The sequence below is a fragment of the Neofelis nebulosa genome, chromosome 3, assembly GCF_028018385.1.
Source record: "Neofelis nebulosa isolate mNeoNeb1 chromosome 3, mNeoNeb1.pri, whole genome shotgun sequence".
Classification (NCBI taxonomy): domain Eukaryota; kingdom Metazoa; phylum Chordata; class Mammalia; order Carnivora; family Felidae; genus Neofelis; species Neofelis nebulosa.
In genome coordinates this window covers 56424476-56451370 of record NC_080784.1, presented here as the reverse complement: position 1 = coordinate 56451370, position 26895 = coordinate 56424476, and the positions used below count along the sequence as shown (strand labels likewise).

The following is a 26895-nucleotide window of genomic DNA, read 5'->3' as shown; positions in this document are numbered from 1 at the left end:
GTGCCTGGGTGGCTCAATTGGTTGAGCATCCGACTCTTGATTTAAGCTCAGTTCACAATCCCAGGGTTGTGAGATCAAGCCCCATGTTGGGCTCTGTGCTGAGCATGGAGCCTGCTTAAGATTCTCTCTCTCGCCTTCTGCACCTATCCCCAGCTCTTGCTCTCTCTCTAGAATAAATTAAATAAATAAATAAATAACAGGGCGCCTGGGTGGCTCAGTTGGTTAAGCGTCTGACTTTGAATCAGGCCATGATCTTGTGGTCTGTGGGTTCAAGCCCCCGCGGTGAGCTCTATATTGTCATAACAGCTCAGAGTCTGGAGCCTGCTTCAGATTCTTTGTCTCCCTCTCTCTCTGCCCCTCCCCAGCTCTCTCTCTCAAAAAAATAAATATTAGAAAAAATTAAAATAAAAAATAACATGAATTCAAAATTAGGAAGCATAAAGTAACTCAAGTAGTTTAATAAAAGGAAATCCACAACACAGATACTGCATAATATCAAAGATAAATGATTTTGAAAAAGGCAAGAGAAAAGAAAGCTCACCTACAAAGGAAAATAGACTGATAGCAGACTTCTCAATAGCAACAATGGAAGCCAGAAGACAGTGAAATACCTGTCAAATGCTGAGAGAATGATCCATCCTAGAACTGTGTGCAACCAGCAAAACTTTAAAGATAAAGGCAAAAATATTTTAAGATTAAGGAAACTTGTGAGATCAACAGCCTAGCTCTAAAGAGAGACTTCTGAAGTAGGTACTATAAGGAAAATAATCCTAAAATAAAGTAGGAATATAAGAAAGAATAATAAGCATTTATTTTATTTTTTTTAATGGCCACAAGTTCTTTTTTTTTTTTTTCAAGCCTATTTATTTATTGAGAGAGAGAGAAAGAGCATGCAAGCAGGGAGGGAGGGAGGGAAAGAGAGAGAGAGAGAGAGAGAGGGAGAATCCCAAGCGGGCTCTGCACTCTGAATGTGGAGCCAAACATAGGGTTCAGTCCCACAAACCGTGAGATCATAACCTGAGCCAAAATCAAGAATTGGATGCTTAACTGACTGAGCCATCCTGGCACTGTGAATAATGAGCATTAAAAAAAAAAAAAAAAAAAAAGGTAAACAGTGTCAGTATGAGTAAAGGAAGATAGGTAAGAAGAAAATAACCGGTCAAAAGCACAGAGAGAAACAAGGAAAAGTGTAAAATACAGAAAAGAGCATGAGAGATAAATGTGACATCGTGGAAAACTCTAACATTCATGTAACTCCAGTCTCAGAAGGCAAAGACAGAAAATGGGGGAAAGGTATATTTGAAGACACAATAGCCAAGAATTTTGCCCAACTGGTAAGAGACACCCATAGATTTAAAAAAAGAAAGGGAAGGGTGCCTGGGTGGCTCAGTTGGTTAAGCATCTAACTTCAGCTCACGTCATGATCTCATGGTTCATGAGTTCAAGCCCCACATCAGGCTCACTGCTGTCAGCTCGGAGCCCACTTTGGATCCTCTGTCTTGCCCCCTACTCCCTGCTCTCTCTGCCCTTTCCCACTGGTTCTCTCTCTCTCTCTCTCAAAATAAATAATTAAAAAAAAAAAAAAAAAAGAATGAACCTTAGCCTAACTGTCACACCTTATGCACTTAGGCAAAAATTCATTCATTTTGGATAATATAATTAAATGTAACATGTGAAACCATACAACTTTTAGGTGAAAAAAAAAAAACACACAGGAGAAAATCTTTGTGATCCAGAGCTAAGAGTTCTTAACACCAAAAGCACAATCTGTGAAAGGACAACCTGATAAACTGGACCTCCTGAACACTAAAAAAATTTGCTCTGTGGAGAACATTAAGACAGGATGAGAAGGCAAGTGACACAATGGGAGAAAATACTTGCAAACCACATATCTGACAAAGGACTAATATCTATAGCACATAAAGAACTCTCAAACCCCAACAGCTTTTTGAAAAATCCAATTAGAAAATGAACAAAAGAGATGAACAGGAACTCATCAAAGCAGGTATATAGGTGGTGAATAAGCAAACGGAAAGATGTTCAACATGACTAACCATTACGGAAATGCAAATTAAAGCCGCAACGAAAGATCACTACACACCTATCAGAATGGCTAAAATAAAAACTGACAACACCCAGTGCCGACAAGAATACACAGAAGCTGGATCGTTCATACAATGCTGCTGACAGTGTAAAATGGCACAGCCACTCTGAAAACAGCTGCAGTTTTAAACACCTGAATACGAAAATACAGACAGCTTAGCAATTGCACACCTGGGAGTTTAGCCCAGAAAAACGACTTGTGTTCACACAAAAACCTGTACATGAACATTTAGAGCAGCTTTATTCATAATATCCCCAAACTATAAAGAATCCAGAGGTCCCTCATCAGGTGAATGGTTAAATACACTGTGCTACATCCATACCGTACTACTCAGCACAAAAAGGGAACAAATTATTGATATGGGCAACAACCTGGTTGAATCTCCAGAGTATTGTATCGAATGAAGAAAAACGATTCCAAAATGTCACATACTGTATACTTCCATGGATTTTTTTATATTTTGTTTTGAAATGACAAAATTATGGAAATGGAGAACAGCTTAGCGGTTGTCAGGGGTCAAGGGGGTGTGGCCATAAAGGACAAGATGAAAGACCCCTGTAATGGAAACATTCTGAATCTGTCAAATTTGTGTCAATATTACTAGAAATAAAAAGAACATTTCACAGAAGAATCAACATATCAAGAGAATGTAAAGATCCTACACATTAAAAGATAAACATCATGTTCAATCAACTTGAAAATGTATATGAAATGGACAAATTCTTTGAAAACACGTCTTAACAAAACTGACAGGTGAAGAAATAGAATATCTGAATGGTTTTGATCTATTAACAACTTTAGTCCCTAATTACCCTTCCCATGAAGAAAACTCAAGGCACATATTGGTTTACCGGTAAAGTCTATCAAGCATTTAAGAAGTTCACAAATTCTTCCAAAGAATACATAAAGAGGGAACACTGTGAACTTGTGTTGTGAAGTAAACAAAACAGTGGTAACTAGGGTTGTCCAGTTAATCTGAATTTCAGATAAACAATGAATGATGTTCCAGTGTAATATATTGCACAGGATACCCACATACTCTAACATTTTGTTTATTTGAAATTCAAATTTAACTGAGTATTTCCATATTTTATTTGCTAAAACTGACAACTGTATTGATGATAATACCTGGTAAGGGCTTTACAAAGAAAGTAAATTACAGGCCAGTGTCTCATGAATATACATGCAGCAATCCTAAACAAAATATTGACAACACAGAAAAAGGGTAACATCATTAGTTTAAACAAGATTTAAACAAGATTGGTTTAACATTCAAAAAAAAAAAAAGAACTAGAAACAAATATAATATGTAATGTATAATAAAAAGTTAAATTTTACATATTGTTTAAGAATCCAAATTGATTTGTAGATTCAATGCAAGGGCAATAGAAGTCCCAGCTGGCTTTCAAGGTGAGGAGTCCTAGTATTGCTTTCTTGGTTCCCTCAAACTTCTAAAAGGATGGTTTCAGAGATAAGGTGATCCCACAGTAGGGTCTGAAGGATGAATAGGGTGGAATAGTGTAATAGGAAGGGATGGCAATTGCCACAAAAAGGAAATAGCAGGTGAAAAGCACACATGCTTTAAGCAGTATGGTTTGCTCAGGGTGGCTGGGTAATGCAGAAGTATAGAATGTGACGTGAGAAGTGGTATCAAAGAGGCTACAGAGGCGGGCAGGGGCCAATTTATAAAGGGCTCAGACCATCTTGTAGATCACAGGAAATAATGGGGATGGGGAAAGGAAGAGGAGTTTTAAGCATGGGAAGTAATGGGAGGCAAAGACTACTCTTAAGGAGCTTGACTATTAAAGAAATCCAAGAGCTTAGTTAAATATCTAGACGGCCTCCTAGAGGTAAGGAGGGGTATTAGCTTGTATGGGGTCTTTGTTTTAACATGGGAGAAACTTGCAGCTTGTAAAAAGAGACTGAAAGAAAAAGGGAAAGATAATTAATGGAACAAAAACTGTGGGAGAGGAGAGGTAATAAAATAAACAAAACAAAATAAAACAAAGAAGTCTGTGAGATTTGTCAGAATGCAGATTGTTTTGTTGGTAGGCACAAGACAACTAGGGAATTTCTGATGGGTAGCATCAATTTTCTTTGTTAAATAGCAGGCTGGTTTTGGGGTTAAAACAAGAGGGCAGAAAAAGTATTGACAACTGGATATTAACTAGGGATGAGTAGAAGAACCTGCAGTGAAACACTCTGGAGGAAGTGGCAGTCAACTAAAATTGGACCGATACAAGGTTGATTTTTGCCGAGCAGGTGGAAGGTCTTCAAGGGAATTGAAGATAACAAAAGTGGCTAAAGTGACAGAACACAGGAGAAGAAAAGGAAACTCGTAAAGAATGTTAATTTCTCGGGGCGCCTGGGTGGCTCAGTCGGTTAAGCGGCCGACTTCGGCTCAGTTCATAACCTCAGGGTCCGTGAGTTCAGGCCCCACGTCGGGCTCTGTGCTGACAGCTCAGAGCCTGGAGCCTGTTTCAGATTCTGTGTCTCCCTCTCTCTGACCCTCCCCCATTCATGCTCTGTCTCTCTCTGTCTCAAAAATAAATAAACGTTAAAAAAAAAAATTAAAAAAAAAAAGAATGTTAATTTCTCATTATGTCCATATATCCTGAAGTCACTGTTGCTAGGTATAGGAGTGACACTTTCTCTAGCTAGACTGAATTGTTAATCTTACACACCAATGGCAAAAATAGACATATTTTATCTTTTTCCTTATCAGAACAGTATAATTTGCCCTCATTTTTTAAAAATTATTTTTGAGAGAGGGCATGCACGTGCACATGTGCATGAGCATGAGGGGGTGGGGCAGAGAGAAGGGGACAAAGGATCCAAGCAGGCTCCCTGCTGATAGCAGATAGCCCAATGCTAGGATCGAACTCAGGAACAGCGGAATCATGAATGAATGGATAACCGACAGCCACCTAGCCGCCCCTGCCCTCATTTTTTTTTTTTTTAAACAGGCCTTTTAATGGACCAAACCTATTATCTATATCAAAGATAAGATAGGATTAAAATAAATGTAGCAAGAACTATTGGTATTACAAAAATTCACAGAAGCACACAAATAGTCCACACGTACAGTCATCAGGGTCTGTTCCATATAAATACAAAATATACCCTATCACTAGGCATGACTTACAGAATCTAATTATATGCTTTGTGGCAAGAACTTCAAAAATTTCCTGCAAAGTTAGGAAAGAAGTCTATATGAGACAACCTTACTCTGACACCAACTTCATAGTTCAAGGTTCCCAGGATCACCCTTAGGTGTGATAATTTACTCAAAGGGCTCAGAGAACTCACTGAAAGCTGTTACACTCACAGTTATGGTTGCAACAAAAGGATACAGATAAAATCAGCCAAGGGAATTGGTGCACAAGGCAGAGTTCAGCAAAGTTCCATACGTGGAGTTTCCAGTTGTCCTGTCCTTGTCGTTGTCCTGTCCTTGTCGTTGTCCTGTCCTTGTCAGTTGTGGACAGTGTTACTTTCCCAGAAATGCTGTGTAACAATACATAGGAAATACTGCCAACCAGGGAAGTTTATCTGAGCTGTGGTTTCCATAGTTTGTATTGGGGCTCAACTATGTAGGTGTGGTTGACTGCCCTTGTGGCAGATTTTTAGCATTCAACCCCTCCAGAGGTAGAGAGGATTCCATGTGCCCCAAAGCCCCCATCATAAATCACATTGTTAAACTGTCCAGTGTGGCCCAAAGCTCCGGGTAAACAAAGCCACTCTCCTTGGAGATCACCTCCTAGGACATGAGGGTAAAGACCAGACCTCTTTTCTGAGTAAAGTTAATTCTTTACTGTGTATTCCTAAAATGTCAAAATAATCAATTCTCTGATTAGATTCATATAAAAAGTAGACATTAATAACCTGTTTTCTAGCTGCCCGCTACCTGAGTCTTATCTTTATCACTTCTTTGTGATTTTTACTTCACAGGATGAATCTTTCAGTAAGTTTTTCAAATTCACGTTGGGATATAGAATTATAAATTTCATTTATAACAATATTCTGGTAAATTTTCATCTTCTGTAGGAAAATTGTCTACTCTATCTCACAGTTTTCTCACTGTATTTTTGAGTGGATGTTATGCAGGTGACTTTCATAATCCTCCTATTTGAATGACTTGAATTTTCCTGGACTAAAATCAGGAGTAGAAAGGCAGGCCAGGGTAGCTTTATGGAAATCATCTTTCATGGGTTCTCTACTGTTGCTATGGCAAAAGACTATTTCTTTAAAATATGGCAACTCTATGAAGCCACCCTTACTCTGCTTCTCATCACCTAATCCGGTTCTGAAGGGGTTCCACACAGAGTCCTTGACTTCTTGATTTATTCACAGGCCACAGGGGGACAATTTGCCTTCAAAGATATTATTGCTTTTAGAAAAGTATTTTACTGGTGCTTTCTAAGATCTCCTATCTCGGATTAGGCACTTTCTATCCTCTGTCTCTCCCTCGTCAGTGTTTGGATTCTGCTCAATCTCAGTTCTTTCTCAAAATGTTCTCTTGACTTCCTTCATGGGCTTGCTGCCTACTGCTTCTAGTCTCACTTGCCTTTTGTAGCATTCATGGAATTTTGGAGTTTGGGGTTTTCTCCAGCTGTTTGCTGAAAATTCAGTGTCTGTGAATTTATTTCTACTCTCCTTTCTGCTCTGGGTTGGTCACAGGAGAATGAATGAAAAAGTTCAGAACTAAGCAGATCCTGTGTTCTTAAAGAAAGCTAGTATAATAAATTTTTGTCCCATGTTTTCAAAAGATTTGAAGAAATTCTCTGAAAGTACTATGATTATTGACCTCAGTAATGAACAAGAATGTTACAGTTGTCAGTAGCCAAATTAGAGCCAATTATTTAGATGTTCACATCTGCTATGACTTTAAGACTATGTATAGAAATAATGCAACGAATTAGTCTTGATGAGAAATTTGAGGCATACAGTGTAGAAAAAAATTTAATGGAAGAATCTCAGACAGAAGTAGCACTTTATTCTGTGGCTAAAAAAAAAAATAAAAAAAAAATAAAAGAATTTTAGTAAACTATTTTTCCTGAACCCATGCAACTAAACAGTGTACAGGAACATTTGAGATCTTATTGGATTATGGATGAGGGGATGTTCCAAGAATTCTTTTCTGATCCTGGGGATTTAAAGCTATGTTCAGTCCCTTTTTGATGATTAATACCATTCCATCTTGGTAGTAGTCAGCCACATATATTTTTGTACCCAGAGCAAGCTCCAGCATTATCTGGGAACTACGTTGCTTTCTGTATGCTTCATGCTCTGGTAAGAAGAAAATCACAGTGGAAACAGCAGTGATATGCTGACCAAAATGTTACACTCTAAAAAGTATCAGTGAATGTTGTTTTGACATAAATATCACTATTTACAACCAAGCAACTTAAGGAGGTGAGAGGAAAAACCAAGCACTTGGCAGTCACACGGATCTAGGGTTAGAGTCCAATATGCAATAACCCTAGTGAAAACTCCCACTCTATGATAGGACCCCAAGAAGCATAGTCCAAAAATGGGGATATGGACTGGAATCATTTGGTTGGCTCAGAAATCCTCAAGCATTGATGCAGGACTATTGACACCCTTATGGACCTGCAGGAAGGAAATGAAACTCCTCTCTGGAGAAACATAACATCATCCAATACTTCAAATTATTTCTATAATTAATTTTTCAAATAAAATGAACAGCAAACAATCAAAGATAATAGGATGCAAGAAGAATCAAGAATGAGCCAACACCAGTAGAAACAACAGACAAAAGACACGGACTTAATAACAAACATGATCTAAAAAATCACTCTGCTTGCTATGGTCATGGAAGAAAAAGTCAAGCTTATAAATTTTGTCCAGGAACTAGAACTACAGAAGTTGACACATTTTAACCAAAGATAAATATAAAGTAAAATAACAGAATAACTAAAAGTATAAAAATTGTGGATAAATTTTAAAGCGTATCTAAAGAGAATGAGTAACTGCAAGATAGGCTAAAAGAAACAATACACAATGAGGGAAGCAAAAAATAAAATTAAAAATTAAAAATATTAAAGATAGAGTAAGAGACATGGAAGATACATTGGGATACACTGGAGTTCCAGAAATGGAGAGAATAAGGGAAGAAATTATATGTGAAGAGATAATAGCTAGAATTTCTGAGAAGTGATTAAAGATATTAATCTGTAGGGGCACCTGGGTGGCTCAGTTGGTTAAGCATCCGACTTTGGCTCAGGTCATGATCTCATGGTCCATGAGTTCAAGCCCTGTGTCGGGCTCTGTGCTGACAGCTTGGAGCCTGGAGCCTGCTTCAGATTCTGTGTCTTCCTCTCTCTCTGACCCTTCCCCATTCGTGCTGTCTCTCTCTGTCTCAACAATAAATAAACATTAAAAAAAAATTTTTTTAAAGATATCTGTAATTTAAGAAGCCAAATGAAGTACTTTTCTTTTTAAAAAAGAAAAGGCATATTATTGAAGTAAAACCACAAAAAATCAAAGAGAAAAACTTAAAAATAGCCTGGGTAGCTCAGTCACTTGAGTTGATTTTTAGCTCAGGTCATGATCTCACAATTCCTGGGATCAAGCCTTGCGTTGGGCTCCATGCTGTCAGTGTGGAGCCTGCTTGAGGTCCTCTCTCTCCCTCTCTCTCTGTCCCTCCCCTGCTTGGACTCTCTCTCTCTCTCTCTTTCTCTCTTTCTCTCAAAATAAATAAATAAACTTTAAAATAAACAAAGAAAACAAAAGAAGCCGGGGGAGGGGGAGGTGGGGGGGCGGGGAGGAGATGATCCTCAAAAGAACCTTGTACTTTCTGGAAAGAAGGCAAAGTAAAGATTAATATTGGACTTTAAAAAGTAAGGATATATGCTGTACCTGTTAGGATCAGAAGAATAGAAAAAGAGTTTATAACTTCCAAATTCACTGCAAGGAAACTGAACTATTTTAAAATACTCCAAAAGAAAGCAAAACAAGTAGGAACAACAAATAGAAAGCACAAAATATGATGGATGATGGTAGGTTTAAACCCAAGTATATCAGTAATTTGTAACTATAAATAGACTAAATGCCCTGGTTAACACAAAGATTAGACTAGATTTTTAAAAATTGCAAAACTATGTTCTCTAGAGACACATTTAAGTTAACAGGATACAGAAAGACTGAGAGTAAAAAGATGAAAAAATAGTTGATCCTTAAGGAACGTGGGTTTGAACTTAACAGGTTCAATTAAATGGGGATTTTTTTATAGTACAGTGCTATAAATGTATTTCTCTTCCTTATAATTTTCTTAATAACATTTCTTTATTATAAGAATACCGTATATAATACATATACCCATACAAAATATGTGTTAATCGGCTATTCATGTTATCACGTTATCAGTAAGGCTTCTGGTCAACAGCAGGCTCTTGGTAGTTAAGTTTTGGGGAAGTCAAATTTACACACAGCTTTTTGACTGCATGAGCATGAGGGGTCAGCCCCCTAAACCCCACATTGTTCAAGGGTCAACTGTAGTGTATCATGCAAACGCTAATAAGTAAAAGGCAGGTGGTGTAACTATATTAATACCAACCAGACAAAATAGAATTTAAGGCTAATAAAACCATTATAGAGATAAGGAAGTTCATCTCAGAATGCTAAAATATTCAGTTCCAGGTTCATATAACAATTCTAAATTTGTGTCAGCTAAATAACATGGTCTCAATATATGTAAAGCAAATATTGACAGAATGAAAAGGAGAAATAAACAAATTTACAAGCCTGCATAGGATATTTTAACTTACTAATTGGTAGAACAAGCAGACAAAAAGTTTCTAGGGATACATTAAAGTGAATAGCACAATTACTAGAACCAATGGACATAAATAGAATACTAACCTAATAGGAGAATATAAAGTGCTTTTAAACACAGAATATTTTTAAAAAATCAACCATATTCTTGGTTAAAAAGCCAACTGGAATAAATTTTAAAGGATTTAAGTCATACATATTTCTATAATGACAATGCAAATATGTTAGAAATCAGTAAGGGTAGCAGATTATCTGCATATGTTTGGAAATTAAGAAATGTACGTCTAAATAATTATGCATCAGGAGACTGGGAGGCTCAGTCAGTTAAGTGTCTGACCCTTGATTTCAGTTCAGGTCATGATCTCATTGTTTGTGGGTTCAAGCCTGCTTGGGATTCTCTCTCTCTCCCTCTCTCTCTGACCCTACCCCACTCATGCTCGTGTTTTCTCTCAAAATAAATAAACATTAAAAACAAAATAACCATGATGGATTTAAATAACGTTTTGAGCTCAATAATACATATCAATACTTGTGGGATATAGGCAAAGGAGTATTCATAGGGAAATGATATAGCTTCTAATTCACATATTTGTAAAGAAGTTGGTAAAAGAACAGCAAAATAAAATAGAAGAAAATAATAAAGAAAGGAAAAAAAAAATAGAAACTGTGAAGAAAACTAAAATTGGTCCTTTAAAAGGTCTAATGAAATTGATAAAACACTCTAGTGAGGTCTGTTTCAAAAGAAAGAGAAAGTATATCCAGAATGAAAGGAGAAACAGCAGTACAAATCTTGTGTACATTAAAAACATAAGAGAATATTATGAGCAAGTAAACAGTATAAACATTCAGAAAAAGACAAAATTATCTGTCTCAAACATTATATATATATATATATATATATAGTAGCGAAACACAGAAAACCTTTCTTTTGAGACTGAGAGCAGGACAAGGATGCCTACTAACACCACTTCTTTTCTAATACTGGTCTGGAGTCCTAGCCATGTAGCAGAGTAAGAAAGAAAAGCAAATGAATTAGAAATGAAGGAACAATACTCAATATTTGCAAATTATGTGATTGAGTGCACTGATAATCTAAATGAATATATAGGTAAATTATTATGAGTAGGAAATTTCATGAATAGGAAAGTTTGCTGAATCCAGACATTATTTTTGGGGGGGAAAGCAGCTTAATTTCTATACATTGGCAAAGAAAATGGAATATTAAAAAGATGCTACTTATAATAGCATCAGAAATATCAAGTACATATGGATAAGTCTAATAAAAGATATACAAAACTTGTGCAAAATGGCAAAATTTTATTAAGAGACATTACAGAAGATCTGAATGAATTGAAAACTATATCATGTTCATGGATTAGAAGGCTCAGTACTGTAAAGATGTCTATTCTCTCCTAGGTTAATGTACAGATTCAATGCAATGTCAACCAAAAATTCCACAAAGTTCTTTTTTCTGGATGCGGGTAGCAGTTATATAGATGTTTATTTTTCCATAACTACTTAAACTGGACATTTATGTTTTATGCATTTTTGTATGCTTGCTTTATTTTAATTAAGTAAAAGAAATCATGGTGTAAAACAGTGTAATAAAATAGAATTATTGGGGCGCCTGGGTGGTTCAGTCCGTTGAGCCTCTGACTTCAGCTCAGGTCATGATCTCACAGCTTGTGGGTTCGAGCCCCATGTGGGGCTCTGTGCTGATAGCTCAGAGCCTGGAGCCTGCTTCGGATTCTGTGTTTCCCTCTCTCTCTCTGCCCCTCCCCTGCTCATACTCTGTCTCTGTCTCAAAAATAAACGTTAAAATTTTTAAAATAAAAATAAATAAATAAATAAATAAATAACAGAAGACCCCTCAAATTATAGAAGTTTGAAGCTCCCCAAAACCTGATTCCAACCTATGCTGTGAATACTTAAAGGAAGGAATTCTTACCTGCCTTGAATGTGAAGATTTGTAGAAATAAACAATGAACTATGGTTGTTATGAAAATTTCTTTGTCTGAACAATAGAGTCACTTGTAGATATATTTTAAATCAAGCATTGAGAATTGACAGTTCACCTACTCCAAGAATGCTTTCTACTTGCCAGAGATGAATTATTGCCTCCTGTGCACTAAATTTGTACCTTTTTCTCATTTTATTGAGGCATATGTTTTAGTCTGTTTGGGCTGCTATAAAAATTACACCATAGACTGGGTGGCTTATAAACAACAGAAATGTATTTCTCATAGTTCTAGAAACTGGGAAGTTCAAAACCAAGGTGCTGGCAGGTCTGTGTCTGGTGAGTTGGCTTTCTAGTTCATATATGCTATCTTGTCACTTGTGTCCTCAGAGGGCAAAAGGAATGAGGGAGCTCTCAGGAGCCTCTTTCAGGAGGGCACTAGTCCCATCCATGAAGGCTCGACTTCCTGGCCTAATCACCTCCCCAAGATGCTTCCTCTGAACACCATCACACTGAGGATTAGGTTTTAACGTATGAATTTTGGGGGGACACAAACATTCAGTCTTTGGCAGCATGTCTACTCTACTAGACAATGAACTCTAAAATGGCTAAGGCCCTGTTTCAATTATTTTTTTTATCCCAGGGCCTAGAAAAGATCCTAGTATGCAATAAAGGAGTGTTTTAACTGGGTCTTTTTAAAACTGTATTGTGTGTAAAGGAAGCCTAGCCACAAATCATTACTTCAGTAAAATTCATATGAAACTGATACATTGTTAAACTATACACATATGCATGAATTAACGTGGTCATATTTTGCAGGAGACAGATTATAAACTTCTAAGGGCAAGGACCAAACAATATTATGAATTATTTTAAAAACAAAAATGTAGAAATCCAGCATCCTAACACATTTGTTTCAGACTTTTTTAATAGATAAAAACTTACAAATATAACAGACCCCACCTTTAAACCATTCCCAGATAGTATCCATGGCCTCTCTCCTGAGAGATGAACCCCACCCTGAAGTTGGAATGTATCCATCCTGTTCATATGTTCTCATTTTTAACCACTTAAGAAAATATATCCACGAACAACAGATACTAGTATTCTATGTTTAATAGATGAAGGCAACATTATCTAATACAAATATGTATGACGTATATATAAACATTTAAATATCCTCGTAGCCACATTTCAAACCATAGCAACCAGTAAGATTTATTTTATTTTATTTATTTTTTTTTTTAACGTTATTTATTTTTGAGACAGAGAGAGACAGAACATGAACGGGGGAGGGGCAGAGAGAGAGGGAGACACAGAACTGGAAGCAGGCTCCAGGCTCTGAGCCATCAGCCCAGAGCCCGACGCGGGGCTCGAACTCAACCAGTAAGATTTATTTTAATGTTATATCTCATTTAAACCAGTATGTTCAAAATATTATCATTTCAACATGTAATAATATAAAAATTATTAATGAGCTTTTCAATATACTTACAAAAAAATTTCTGGTACTCAGTCTTTGAAATGCTGCTAGTAGTTCACACATCACATCTCAACTTGGATTCTAAATTCAGATTTCACAAAATTTAAGTTGAAAAAATATATCCGTATACCCAAGTTGTTCCAAACACACTTAAAGGTTTTCCAATAACTGAAATCCGTTTTTAAAATTTAAATTAGTTAAAATTAAATTAACAATTCAGCTTTTCAGTAGAAATAACCACATTTCAAGTGCTCAATAGCCACATACGGCTAGCAGATACCGTTAGTGCAGCTTAAAAAGATAACACAAAATGCCATTCAGCATCTTTTTTTTTGCCCATTCAATATCTGTAATATTTTAACGCCCCCCCCTTTTTTTTTCCTTTACCATATTCTAGAAAGGAAAAGCAAAAATGGAATAGATGACTTTGAATTTCAGGGCAGCTGACATTTACATTTTTAAAAATATGATTTATCACTAAATTCACTCAGTAAATCTAAAAGAACTTTCAAAAGAACTTACTGCTTCGTATTTTTTAACAATGGGATTGCTGAACAGGATACATCTGATAAAAATAATGACGGGCTGTAACCAGCAAAAGCGCAGCTTTCGTATCCGCCGCTCTCATTCTTCTACCCTGCCCTGCACAAGCACGCGCTCACAGGCACGCACGCACATACACGCAAAGGCGCACACATACACGTACCTACACTCACGCACACACATACCCGCACGCTACACGGTCTAGCCCACAGGCGCTGGCGGATACCCAAGAAAATGCGGTTTCTTTCTCCCCTCTCGCTCCGCAGAGCGAACGCCGGGGTTTCTGAAGAGCACTCATGCTAACTCGGTATTGGTGGGGGTTCCATATCCTCTTTTAAAGAGACTGGACTCCGCCCCATTAGAGGAGAAACTGCAAAGGTTGGAAGTGGAGGCGGAAAGAAGCCCTGTTATTAACCAACTCGTCAGCAGCTCCACCTCAGGAAGCGGCCGACTTTGTGTGCGCCCAAGAATGAAACGTGTTCCTTGCAGGAATGTGCAAGGATTTAAAAAGGGCCTTAAGCTGAGGCACTTGGGAAGAAGCCATGTCACGGTCGAGGTCGAGATGGGCGTTTTCGCCTAAGCAGGCGCCCCTAAACAATCTGATGCGTCAATGAACGGAACTGTTATCCAGCAGCCGGGTTAGCGGCAGGACCTCCAGGACCCGAAGAGGGCCAGCTTGCATGAATTTTCCTTGGTTTGGGTTTCCCACAAAAGCATGACCACACCAAGCCTTTTTCCACAGATATGAAAAGCCCCGAAACTTTTTTACTCCACACCTTCACTCTCCTCCCCTCTTAGCCCCAGCCCCCGGCATTTTGCGCTTCGTCTCTGGAGCTGAGTGACCTCTTCCTCTAGAATGCCAACTCTGCAAAATCCCGGTAGCTAAACACAATCCAACCTCGCGGGAGGGACAAGAAGCGAGAAAACATCACAACCCTCAAATACACGCCCCCTGTTTTCCCCATGCTTTAAAAAAAGAAGCAGCAGCAGCCCAGCCTGTCTCTACGCGATGCATGCTAGGATTAGTAGTTCTCCCAATCCCTGAGGCGCCGAGTGAGGGAAGAACTCAGGTTGACTCTCCCGCCGAGAACTACAATTCCCGTGGTGCCCTGCGACAGAGTGGAAGGGGCGGGACAGGAGAGGGCGCGTCGCGCTTGCGCAAGACAAGGGGCTGGAGGGAGGCGGAGGCGCTCGGGTCCAACTGCTGAAGCGTCTCCATGTGACAGTGAGTGGGGTCCTAACTCTTGGCGCCGCCTGACTCTGGTTCTTAACCCAAAGCACTGTCCACTGTCCCGACGCCAGCAGATCCCAGCAGGCTAGGGCGCTTGGTGTTTGGTCGTGCCGCCGGAGGAATTGTCGCCGCCGGGTCAGGTGCCTGAGAGACCCCGCGGAGACCCCAGAGTCTCCGGAGAGAGGCGGAGCGGCGAGGCGAGCGGGGATTTCTGTCAGCGCCGGCGTCCCAGAGCGCGGAGACATGAACGGCTTCACGCCGGAGGAGATGAGCCGCGGCGGGGACGCGGCAGCCGCTGTGGCCGCCGTGGTCGCCGCCGCCGCCGCCGCCGCCGCCGCTTCGGCAGGGAACGGGGCAGGGGCCGGCGCCGGGGCTGAGGTGCCGGGTGCCGGGGCCGTCTCGGCGGCTGGGCCCCCGGGAGCGGCAGGGCCCGGGCCCGGACAGCTGTGCTGTCTGCGGGAGGAAGGTGAGCGGTGCGGCCGTGCGGCAGGCAACGCCAGCTTCAGCAAGAGGATCCAGAAGAGCATCTCCCAGAAGAAGGTGAAGATCGAGCTGGATAAGAGCGTAAGTGACGGCGGGACGGGACGGCCTTGCCCTGCCCACCCCCTTGGGGCTCCGGGAGCGGTGCAGACGGGGGTTGTTGGGCGGAGGGTTCAGGGGTCCCCCTAGACCTGGCTGCAGTGGGAACCCGTTGTGTGGTCTCTGGTAGGAAGCAAACAACAAAGTCGCTGCAACTCTGACCTCCACCCCCACCGACACACTCGCATTCCGTGATTCCGCTCCTCCCCCACCCCCCCTGCCCGCGCCCCACCCCCACCCCCCCGCGCGCTCCACGAGTCGATTCTGTTCGAAGTCTTTCCCCTTCCTCCTTCCCTGAGATCGGGAAACGAAACAAAGGGACCGCCGCTCGGAGGGCCCGGAGTAGTTTTCTTGCAACCCGGCAGGCTCCTTCTGGAATGGAGGCGCCTTCTTTGTTTTGCTGCCCTCGCTGGCGTTTGGCCCCAGGGAGCAGCTCCCCTTGTGTAGGGAAAGTGGAGTCCTGCCACGACCAAGGACCTGATAACCTCAGCAAGAAAGACCCCTTTCCCCCTTCGTCCGAGTACCGTGTGAGGGAAGCGGAGCTCACCCCGCGCCTTGCGGGGAGCGGGGATTGTGAACGATGTCAGCATCTAGCGCAGCTGCTGGGAACGTGGGGAACACGTAGCCTCTGCTGTTTTGCCATCCGTTTGGCAGCCATCGGGATTTTTTTTTTTTCCGTCCTTTCTTCGCACGTCTGGTGGTGGTGGTGGTGGTGGTGGTGGTGGTGGTGGTGGTGGTGGTGGTGGTGGTGGTGGTGGTGGTGGTGGTTTTTGACCCTCTATAAGGTTTTTAGAAACAAGCGTCGCCACTTTTAGGAGTTCTGGCTGGCAGTAAATGAATCACAAGATGCCAGAATCTAGTACACATTCTGCATATTTTTAACTTGGACTTAGTTTAAAAATTAACTTAAAAGCTTTAGGCCTTAATCATTTGGTTTTTTAAAGGAGTTTAACTTAGTATATGAAGCTCAATATTTCACGTGTTACCATGCAGCTCTCAAGACTACATTTAATTGAAGCTTTTGCAAAGTTTTTGATACTTTCTGCCTGTTAAACAGGTAGTTCTTGGTCATGCTCATGAGCAACTTTTCAAGTAAACTTGAATTTCACATTCCTTTGGTTGGGAAAACATATTACAGATAAATGCACTCATTAAATATTCAAGTTTATAATTCAAGTTTAAATGTAAGTAGGATATGAAATCAATAGCTCATTTGTAAAAATGGATAGTTTTGTATCTGTATGATAATTTGGGTGTTGAGAAAGAATAGAAAGCATACATCATGCTATTAAAATACACTCTTTGAGTAAATACTATGAAATAGCAATTTGTGGGCAACGTCATCTTTCCCCTTGATAAAAAAACAGCATGACCTAGTAAATCTAGTTCAGCCTCCCTGCAATTTAATGACAAAATCCAGAGAGTTGGAATTTCTCATTCTGCCTTTCTGTCTCCCTTCTCTCCTCTATTTACACCACTCCCCACCCACCCCACCCCCCAATCTTCTTAACTGTACTGCTGGACATGGTATGTTTTAACTGGATGCAGGGCTTAAGCATAGAAACATGCTGTTGTCTTAACAGTGGCCTGTTTTGACTGTTTTTATTTTTAATAATTCACTGTGCCCAGTGTATTTTAGTAATACATAAGTTACATAATCATAAATAGTCTGTGAAACTTTTGTTTCAGGCAAGGCATCTTTACATTTGTGATTATCATAAAAACTTAATTCAGAGTGTTCGAAACAGAAGAAAGAGGAAAGGGAGTGATGATGATGGAGGAGATTCACCTGTTCAAGATATTGATACTCCAGAGGTAGATAAAGTTTCTGTATGTTAAATGTAAATCCTAAGTATTCCATTCTGTAACTTGTATTAAAAGATATGAACGCCTTTTAAAAATGCTTAAAGCAAAAAATCTGAAAATGAAAGTAAAATTAAATACAGCCAGTTTACAAGCAGTTACACAATTTAACTTGTGTTTTCAGTTGACAGTGCTTATAGCTCTGTTGCCTTCTAACTTTTTTTTTGCTCCCGGTTTTCAATATTTATCTTCAAAAGATTAAAGTGTTTAATACATTTATAGTTTTGATTATATAAAAGGGATAATGGAATGGACTTAAGTAATGTAATTTTTGTTGTTTAATAATGGAATTACATTTTTATTGTGCCAAAATTGAAGTGTTTTTGTATGTATCAAAGATAACTATTTTGAAAATTGTATGAACTAATTCATATATGTTTTCCTAGGTTGATTTATATCAATTACAAGTAAATACACTTCGGAGATACAAAAGACACTTCAAACTGTCAACCAGACCAGGACTTAATAAAGCACAACTTGTTGAGGTATTTATGAGTTTTAAACTATTTACACTTTAAATGAGCCTGTTCATACAAAAAAGAGGCATTAAAGGCTAATGAAATTGTTAATGTAGAATATATACCAATGCATTTTAGTTGGATCAGTTAATAAAAGATCTATTGTGGAAGAATCTAGTTTCTTAGAAATGTCTGTCTGCCTCTTAAATTTCTGTATGTTACAACTACTTACTGGATTGTATGTAGTTTTCTAAGCATCTTCTAATACTGACTCTCAGAAATATTGGGTGATAATTTTTAAATTCTCATTCTAGAAATCTGTTGGTTTTAAAATTCTACTTAGTAAACATTTATTGAACACCTAATTGAGGCATAATAAAAGAAATTAATAAGCTTTGATGTCGTCATTAGAATTTATTTTTTGAAGTTTCTGATTGATTAGATCTACAGATAAACCCATAAATAGTATTCCTATTTGTTGATTTAACTTGTTGATTTAACTATTTCAGAATTTGGCCTTATTGATGTTTGTTTTATTTGAGGTGTCTATTCTTTCGTCACATCTAGAAGATGCAAGGACTCTTGTCCAACATTTTACATAGTTTTTGCTTTGTTATAAAACTAACTTCTAGTCCTTTGGTGAATTTTGAAATGTGTGTGTTCTCAGGAATTAATAGAACCAAGAAATCTGTGAATCCAATTAAGGTGTCTATAGATTTATATATTTATACTTTAATCATTTTACATAAAAATGCTTAGTCTACTAGACAGAATAGAAATGTAAACATATAAATCAGTTTTATCATATTTTTTAGCTTGGGGGTTTAGTAAGGCAACGTTTTCTAAAACACGCACATTGAATAAGGTAAAAGATACAGAAAGTATAATTCTTTGGCAGAATGCTTTTTAACATTGTTGAGATCTAACATATTGACTTTTTAGCCAGAATTTCCTCTTTCCATCTTGCCACAAAAATTCAGTTTTTCTTTAAATTTGATACAACAGAAACACAGATATTATCTATTGTGATGAAACTGTATCCATATATACTGATACTGATCAAGTGGAAGTTACTTTTGTTTTGAGACAAATGAGAACCAGAGAACTAATTATTTCATATGTTATATTTAATGTATGGTTGACCCTTGAATGACTCAGGGGTTGGGGGCACAGTTAGAAATCTGCATATAACTTTTGATTGTCCAAAAACTTAGCTACTAATAACCTACTGTTGACTGGAACCCTTCCTGAAGACATAAACTGTCCAATTATCATATTCTGTATGTCTTAGGTATTATATATATTCTTATTGTGTTAGAATAAAGTAAGCTAAAGAAAATAAAATGTTATTAAAATCATGTGGAAGAGAAAGTATATTTATAATACTGTACTGTATTTATTGGGGAAAAAAAGCATGTAAATGGACCCTTGCAGCTCAAACCTGTATTATACAAGGGTCAGCTGTATTTTTTTTTTTTAATGTCTAAGTCACAACTCAAATATTTGCTAGTCTGATCTTTAAAAAGTTATATTATTTCCAGAGCTATTTTCTTCTTTAGAAATGAGAAACAATCCAAACAGCCATGAGTGTTATAGTTTACTTAGTCAGAAATGCAGATAAGTGGTAAGTGATCCCAGAGTCAGATGACTGTCCTCCTTAAATCTTATCATATGAATAACTTTTTCATTAAGAAGTTTTATTTTCTACAATCTAGATAAGCATATCAACACCCTAGTTTAATCTATTGTACTTCTATTGGTAGTTGCAGTGCACATGTTAGATTAGCATAATGAAAAGGCCAGAGGGCAGATAAATATTCTTCAGTGAAAGTTCCTCTTTCCCCTCTCATTTTCCATGAATAATACTTACTCAGAAAAACTTTCGAGGAACTTTAACAAAGAGTACTGCCAGTACCAAAACTTTTTCAACTATATATTTATACTTTTTCTGTGAGTAGGATCTACATTCTGTTTATTTCATTGGTACCTAAAGTTTAAAAATATTTACTTACTAATGTAGATTCTAATTATAAAATTTAAATACATCCTAAATTAATGTATCTTTAATTGAATGGGTTGGAGGGTCCTTTGAAATCACACTATCTCTTGCTCATAACATCTTATTCTGATGTGCTTTTCATCTTGCTGGTATTTTGTTAAACAGTTTATTTTTAAAAAGAGATAGCTCTTATCACATAGCACATTTTCTTTTAATTAAAGTGTTTGTTTTTTTTTTTTTACCTAGTATGAAATCTGTTAATATCTATAATTTAATTTCAATTTTTTTTTTTTTTTTTTTTTATAGATAGTTGGTTGCCACTTTAGGTCTATTCCAGTGAATGAAAAAGACACCTTAACATATTTCATCTACTCAGTGAAGAATGACAAGAACAAATCAGATCTCAAGGTTGATAGTGGTGTTCACTAGGAGAGATGGAATTGAGACTAAGACTTGGATGTTCAGATGTTAAGACTGTTTACTGTTTTTTCACATGTAGAAATGTTCCTTGTGTATTTTTTTACAGAGGATTTTCTCTGGTTTTATTTTCTTTGTTTCTGACTCTAATAATTAGTTGGAAACTCATGTAAAATGAGCTTTCCTAGATTAAAAAATATTTTAAATAAAGGTGATTACTATTATAGTTGCTTCAGTGTATTCATTTTGTGAAACTTGATTTTTATATTAAACTGACTGATTAGGTACTACTTTTAATTGAGAGTTTAATGTAAGGATCATTTTGTTACCACTTTTTTTTTTAAGGTTAAGGAGAAATAACAAATGTAGTACATTTGCTTTCTCTGGGATGATCTGATTTGGAATCAAGGATATCCTAATTAGCATTATTTTTTAAAGTGCTTTTTAGTGCTAACAGGTTTGAAAAATAGACTTCCATTGAGGTGCAACTTCTTTCTTATTTCCATTATTATTATTATTACTACTACTACTTGATAAAGTATTAGGAAGAACAGTTTAATTTATATACCTACCTCCTTCCAAAGAAGACTTAATGTGTCAGAAAAGATTAACACAATGCTGAAAGTTGAAATAACATAGAATTAATTTTGTTTCTTTAAATTTTTTCTTAAAAGATGTTTATATGGAATGAACATAGAAGTTCTGCAGTGCCCATTAATTTTCATTCATGCCCTATATTGTTTACATTGCAAATTAAAACTCATAAGTTGGAGAGATCTAGAAATCAAACAAGATCTTTAAAGTCTGGTCCATATGTAGCTCTGACTTGATTTATATCCTATTTTCCTTTACGTTTCATTCTCGGCCCGTTTTCTGTTAAAATTCTTATAATTACAAATCAAATTTATAGTTTATCACACCAAAACAAAACATTAGCTTCAGTTAATGTCCTTGACTATGGTGCAGATTTTAGGCTGGAAATGAATGGATCAAAACATTAATGTAGCTCAAGGTTTCTCAAGGTTGACATTTGGGCCTTTATTCTTTATTGTGGGAGATGTCCTATGTGTTACAGTTTTAGCAGCATCATGCAGGCCACACTAGTGCCAGTGGCACTCCAAAGGTGTGACAACCAAAGCTATCCCTAAATGTTGCCAAACATGCCCTAGGAAGCAAAATTACGCATAGTGAAGAACCACTGATGTAGCTGAATCTAAAGTACTGGTTTATTAGAAGCTTCGTCCATGTATTTTTAAATGTACGGAGTGTATTGGCATATTTCACAAATCACATATTTCACAAAATATGGTGAAAAATAAAGCAACTATTCTTGGTTCTTGCTGTAACTATTTAAAGATTTACAGTTGACCCTTTAACAATGCAGGGACTGGGGTGGCAACCACTGACTGCATGGTTGAAAATCCATATACAACTTTGGACTTTCCCCAAATTTAACTACTAATAGCCTACTGTTGGCTGGGAGCCTCTTTGATAACATAAACAGTTAATTAACATATATTCTGTATGTTACATATATTATATGCTGTATGCTTATAATAAAGTAAGCTAGAGGAAAGAAAATGTTATTAAAACCGTAAGGAAGAAAAAATACGTTTTCAGTACTGTGCTGTAAAGAATCTGCATATATGTGGACTTGCACAGTTCAAATCCATGTTGTTCAAGGGTCAACTGTACTTTATTCATGGGCAGAGACTGTGATAATTGGTATTAACAGAATCCTGTCATTTCTGGCATTCCAGAAATCTTTGTGAGAAGTTTTAGCTATCTGAAAGTGAACCACATAACTAGAACAGGATGGTTTATTTGAAGAAAGTAATAACTTCCACATATTTTTATCTAAATCTACAAAGTATAAAAAGTTAATTTTTTTAATGTTTATTTTTGAGAGAGACCGAGCATGAGTGGGGGAGGGGCAGAAAGAGAGAATCTGAAACAGGCTGTAGGCTCCAACCTGTCAGCACAGAGCCTGATGCAGGGTTTGAACCCACGAACCGTGAAATCATGACCTGAGCCAAAGTCAGACACTTAACTGACTAAGACACCCAGGTGCCCCAAAAGTTAATTTTTTAATAAAACTTGACTGTAGGGTTACTTTTTCCTACAAAAACACTCCATTCTTGTGAAAGAAGCTTGAAATAATTTGTTTACCTTAAATTATCTGTTTATGATGTAACATTTGACTAGCTGTGTTAATTTCATATAGTTAATTATTTGCATAAAATGTAGTTGGATAAAAAGTGAAAAGAGTTCTGGATGTTAGTTATCCAATGAAATTAAATCCTTGTGAGAGCAATTTAAAGCATGAAAAATTGAGAACTTCATCAAAGCTGAGGAACTCAAGATTCTGCAGTTTTATATAAAATTTGTAATTATTTGCTATTAGGTTTTAAAATTTAATTCACTAGAAATCTTTTTCTGTGTTTATATCTGAACCAAAAAAAAAAATTGCATATCTCTGTAAGGGCATAGGTTACTTCTAATGTTAGAGCATCAGAAGAATCCAAAATTGGGATAAAGGAAAAAAACATAATGAATAGCAGGTATTCAAGAAATAAGTCAGTTATTTGGTAGAACTATCTTTTATTGAGCAATTTAGGAAAAGGCTAAAAATTAGTACCTGAAATATATTTCTTTACAAAAACAAGCTCTATATATTATTTCTACGTAAAGTTTTTTTTTAATTGAGGTAAAATTTATATGGTAGTATTCCATTTTAAACTATATAATTTGGTGGTATTTAGTGTATTCACAATGTTGTATAACCACCCGTTCTAATTTCAAAATTTTTCATCACCCCATAAAAACACTCGTAAGTAATCAATCACTTCCATTTCCTCCTCTTCATCCCCTGCTAACCTCTAATCTGCTTTCTGGCTCTATGAATTTGCCCATTATGAATATATCCTACAAAGGGATTCATATATGTCCTTTTGGGTTTTTTCACATAGCATGTATGTTCAAGGTTCGTCCAAGTTGCGGTATATTCATCAGTACTTTGTTCCTTTTAATAGCTGAATAATATTCAATTGTGTGGTATGTGATGTGTTTGTATGTGTGTATGTGTATCACAATTTGTTCATCCGTAGATGTACATTTGGGTTTCTACCTTTGGCTATTAATAATGCTGCGATGAACATTTCTGTACATGTTCCTTTTTGAACATGTTTTCATTTCTTTTAGGTATATACCTAGAAGTAGAATTGTTGAATCATATGGTAATTCTAGATTTAACTTTTTGAGGAGCCTCCAGATTTCCATACTAGCTATACCATTTTACATTCCCACAGCAATGTGCAAGAGTTTCTATGTCTCCAAATTGCCAATACTGTATTTCCTTTTTTTTTTTCTTTAATTAAATTCATCCTACTGGGTGTTAAATGGTATCTCATTGTAGTTTTGATTTGCATTTCCTTAATGACCATTGATACTGAATATCTTTTCACATGCATGTTGTCCACTTGTATTATCTTCTTTAGAGAATATCTATTTAAATCCTTTGCTTATTTTTTTAAATTGGATTGTCTTCTTGTTGCAGGAGTTTTTCTGTATATGGATATTAAGTCCATATTTGATACACAAGTTGCAAATATTTTCTCCCATTCTGTGGATTGCCTTTTCATATTCTTGATAATGTTCTTTGATGCACAAAAGGTTTTAGTTTTTATGTAGTCTAATTTATTTTTTCTTTTGTTACTCTTTTGGTATCAGATCTAAGAATTCATTGCCAAATCTGAGGTTATGAAGCTTGTAACTTCAGGACTTAAATTCAGGTCATTGGCCTGTTTTGAGTCCATTTTTGTACATGGAGTGAGGTAGAGGTTCAACTTAATTGTTTTGAATGTGGTTATCCATTCGTCTCAGCACCATTTATTGAAGACTATTTTTCACTGAATGGTTTTGGCACCCTTGTCAAAAATCAATTTGCCATAGATGTTTGGGTTTATTTATGTATTCTCAATTCTATTACATTGGTTCATATATCTATTCTTATGCCAGTACTAGAATCTTTTGACTGTTGCAGCCTTGCAGTAAGTTTTGAAGTCAAGAAGTGTGAGTTCTCCTACCTGTTTTCCTTTTTCAATATCATTTAGGCTGTCTGAGATCCTTTGTAGTTCCATATTGGTTTTTCCATTTCTTGCCAAAAGGCCTTTAGAATTTTGATGAAGGCTGTATTAAATCTCTAGATCACTTTAAGATTGCCATATTAACAATGTTAAGTATATCAGTCCATGAACATGGGATGTCTTTCCATTTATTTTGGTTTTTAAAAATTTCTTTCAGCAATGTTTATAGTTTCCAGTTTCCATGCCCCACACCATCTTGATTAAATTTATTTCTGATATTTTATTCTTTTTGATGCTACTGTAAATAGAATTATTTTCTTGATTTCTTTTTGTGTATTGTTTATTACTGGTGTAAAGAAACACAACTGATTTTTGTGTGTTGACCCCTACAACTGCTGAATTTCATTTATTACCTCTAGTGGTATTTGTGTATATTCTAGGAGGTTTTCTATATACAGACTCATGTTAACTGTGAACAGAGATAGTTTTATTTCTTCCTTTCCAATTTGGATATCATTTAATTATTATTATTATTATTATTATTATTATTATTATTATTGTTATTTTGCCAAAATGCTCTAGCTAGGATTTCCAGTACAGTGTTGACTAGCAGTGGTGAAAGCAGGCATCCTTGTCTTGTTCTTTTCTTTGGAGGAGATGTTTCAGTCTTTTACCATTGACTATGATGTTATCTGTAAGTGTTTCACAAATGCATTTTATCATGTTAAGGAAATTCCCCTCTATTTGTAGTTTTCTGGGTATTTTTATCTTGAAATGGTGTTGAATTTTGTAAAATACTTTTTCTGTAACTATTGAGATGATCATGTGTTTTCCCCCCTTTAGTCTATTAATGTGGTATATTACATCAAATGATTTTCTTTCTTTCTTTCTTTCTTTCTTTCTTTCTTTCTTTCTTTCTTTCTTTCTTTCTTTCTTTTTCTTTCTTTCTTTCTTTTTTTTAATTTATTTATTTTGGGCACCTGGGTGGCTCAGTCACTTAAGCGTCTGACTTCAGCTCAGGTCATGATCTCACGGGTTTGTGAGTTCAAGTCCCATGTCAGGCTCTGCTAACAACTTAGAGCCTAGAGCCTGCTTCAGATTCCATGTCTCCGTCTCTGTCCCTTCCCTACTCTCACTCTGTCTCTCTCTCTCAAAAGTAAATAAAAATTTTTTTAAAAATTTATTTATTTTGAGAAAGGATGGGGGAGGAGCAGAGAGAGAAAGAGAGAGAGAATCCCAAGCAGGCTCACATTATCAGCATAGGGCCAGACACAGGGCTCAAACTCACCAACTAGGAGATCATGACCTGAGCCAAAGTCAGACACTCAACTGACTGAGCCACCCAGATTCCCCTCAAATGGTTTTCTTATATTGAGCCACCCTTGCATTCTTGAGATAAATTTTACTTGGTCATGGTATATAATCCTTCTAATGTGCTTTTCGGTTTGGCTTCTTAATATTTTTTTGAAGAGTTTTGTATCTATATTCATAAGGGATATTGGTCTGTAGTTTCCTCAAATTATCCATGCCTGACTTTGGTATCAGGATAATGTTGATACGGGTTTTTATTTGTAAAAGTCTTGGAATATAGGGGCTACATATATGCCATATATTTCTCTCTAGACACACCACTCTGCAAAGTTGAGTCCATCATGGTGATATCATTCTATAGAAGTAAATTGGAGAAGCTAAATCAGTGTCAATTTACTATAATTTTCTAATATGAATTTCTCTTCAAATCTTTGAGAGTAAAGTTTGGGCTTAGGCTCTTAATGCAAAATGATTTAGAAATATATGAATTTGATTATTTTTTCTTTTTGGGGAGAATTACTTTAAAGCCTGTAATGCTTTACTGATGGGATCGTTTCCATTTTATTTTATTATTTTTTAATGTTTATTTTTAAGAGAGAGAGTATGCATGTGCAACCCGGCGGGGGGGGGTGGGGGGGGCAGAGAGGTAGACACAGAATCAATCCAAAGCAGGCTCCCGGCTCTGAGCTGTCAGCACAGAGTCCAATATGGGGCTCCAACTCACAAATTGTGAGATCATGACCTGAGCCAAAGTTGGACGCTAAACCAACTGAGCTACTCAGGCACCCCGGGATCATTTACATTTTAAAAGCACCTGCCATATTTTGCAGAAATGATTTTTTTTTAAGTTTATTTATTTTGAGAGACAGAGCATGAGTGGGGGAGGGACAGAGAGGGGGAGAATCCCAAGCAGGCTCCATGCTGTCAGCACGCAGAGTCCCATGTGAGGCTCAGACTCACTAAACCATGAGATCATGACCTGAGCGAAATCAAGAGTCAGGGACTTAACCAACTGAACCACCCAGTCGACCCACAAAAATTATTTCTTTTGGAAAGAAGTCCTGTGTACCT

At 37.2% G+C, this 26895-nt stretch overlaps 1 protein-coding gene across 2 annotated transcripts; it reads left to right on the top strand.

Annotated features, from left to right (window-relative positions):
- Window positions 1-15207: 15207 nt before the first annotated feature.
- On the top strand, window positions 15208-20652 carry SAP30 (Sin3A associated protein 30). Of its 2 annotated transcripts, XM_058720890.1 has the most exons (4): window positions 15208-15676; window positions 17381-17506; window positions 17941-18039; window positions 20318-20652. In XM_058720890.1, exons 1-4 carry the CDS (start codon window positions 15356-15358, stop codon window positions 20438-20440), a joined length of 669 nt encoding a protein of 222 aa, XP_058576873.1. In that variant the 5' UTR covers window positions 15208-15355; the 3' UTR covers window positions 20441-20652. The 2 variants fall into 2 exon arrangements, with proteins under 2 accessions (XP_058576873.1, XP_058576874.1); XM_058720891.1 differs by lacking the exon at window positions 17381-17506.
- Window positions 20653-26895: the final 6243 nt, after the last annotated feature.

Excerpts from the sequence above, each read along its gene's own strand:
- SAP30 (XM_058720890.1), top strand. The coding sequence starts at position 15,356 with ATGAACGGCTTCACGCCGGAGGAGATGAGCCGCGGCGGGGACGCGGCA. Across the intron at positions 15,677-17,380 it reads AGATCGAGCTGGATAAGAGC|GCAAGGCATCTTTACATTTG; the intron begins GTAAGTGACGGC and ends CTTTTGTTTCAG. Across the intron at positions 18,040-20,317 it reads ATAAAGCACAACTTGTTGAG|ATAGTTGGTTGCCACTTTAG; the intron begins GTATTTATGAGT and ends TTTTTTTTATAG.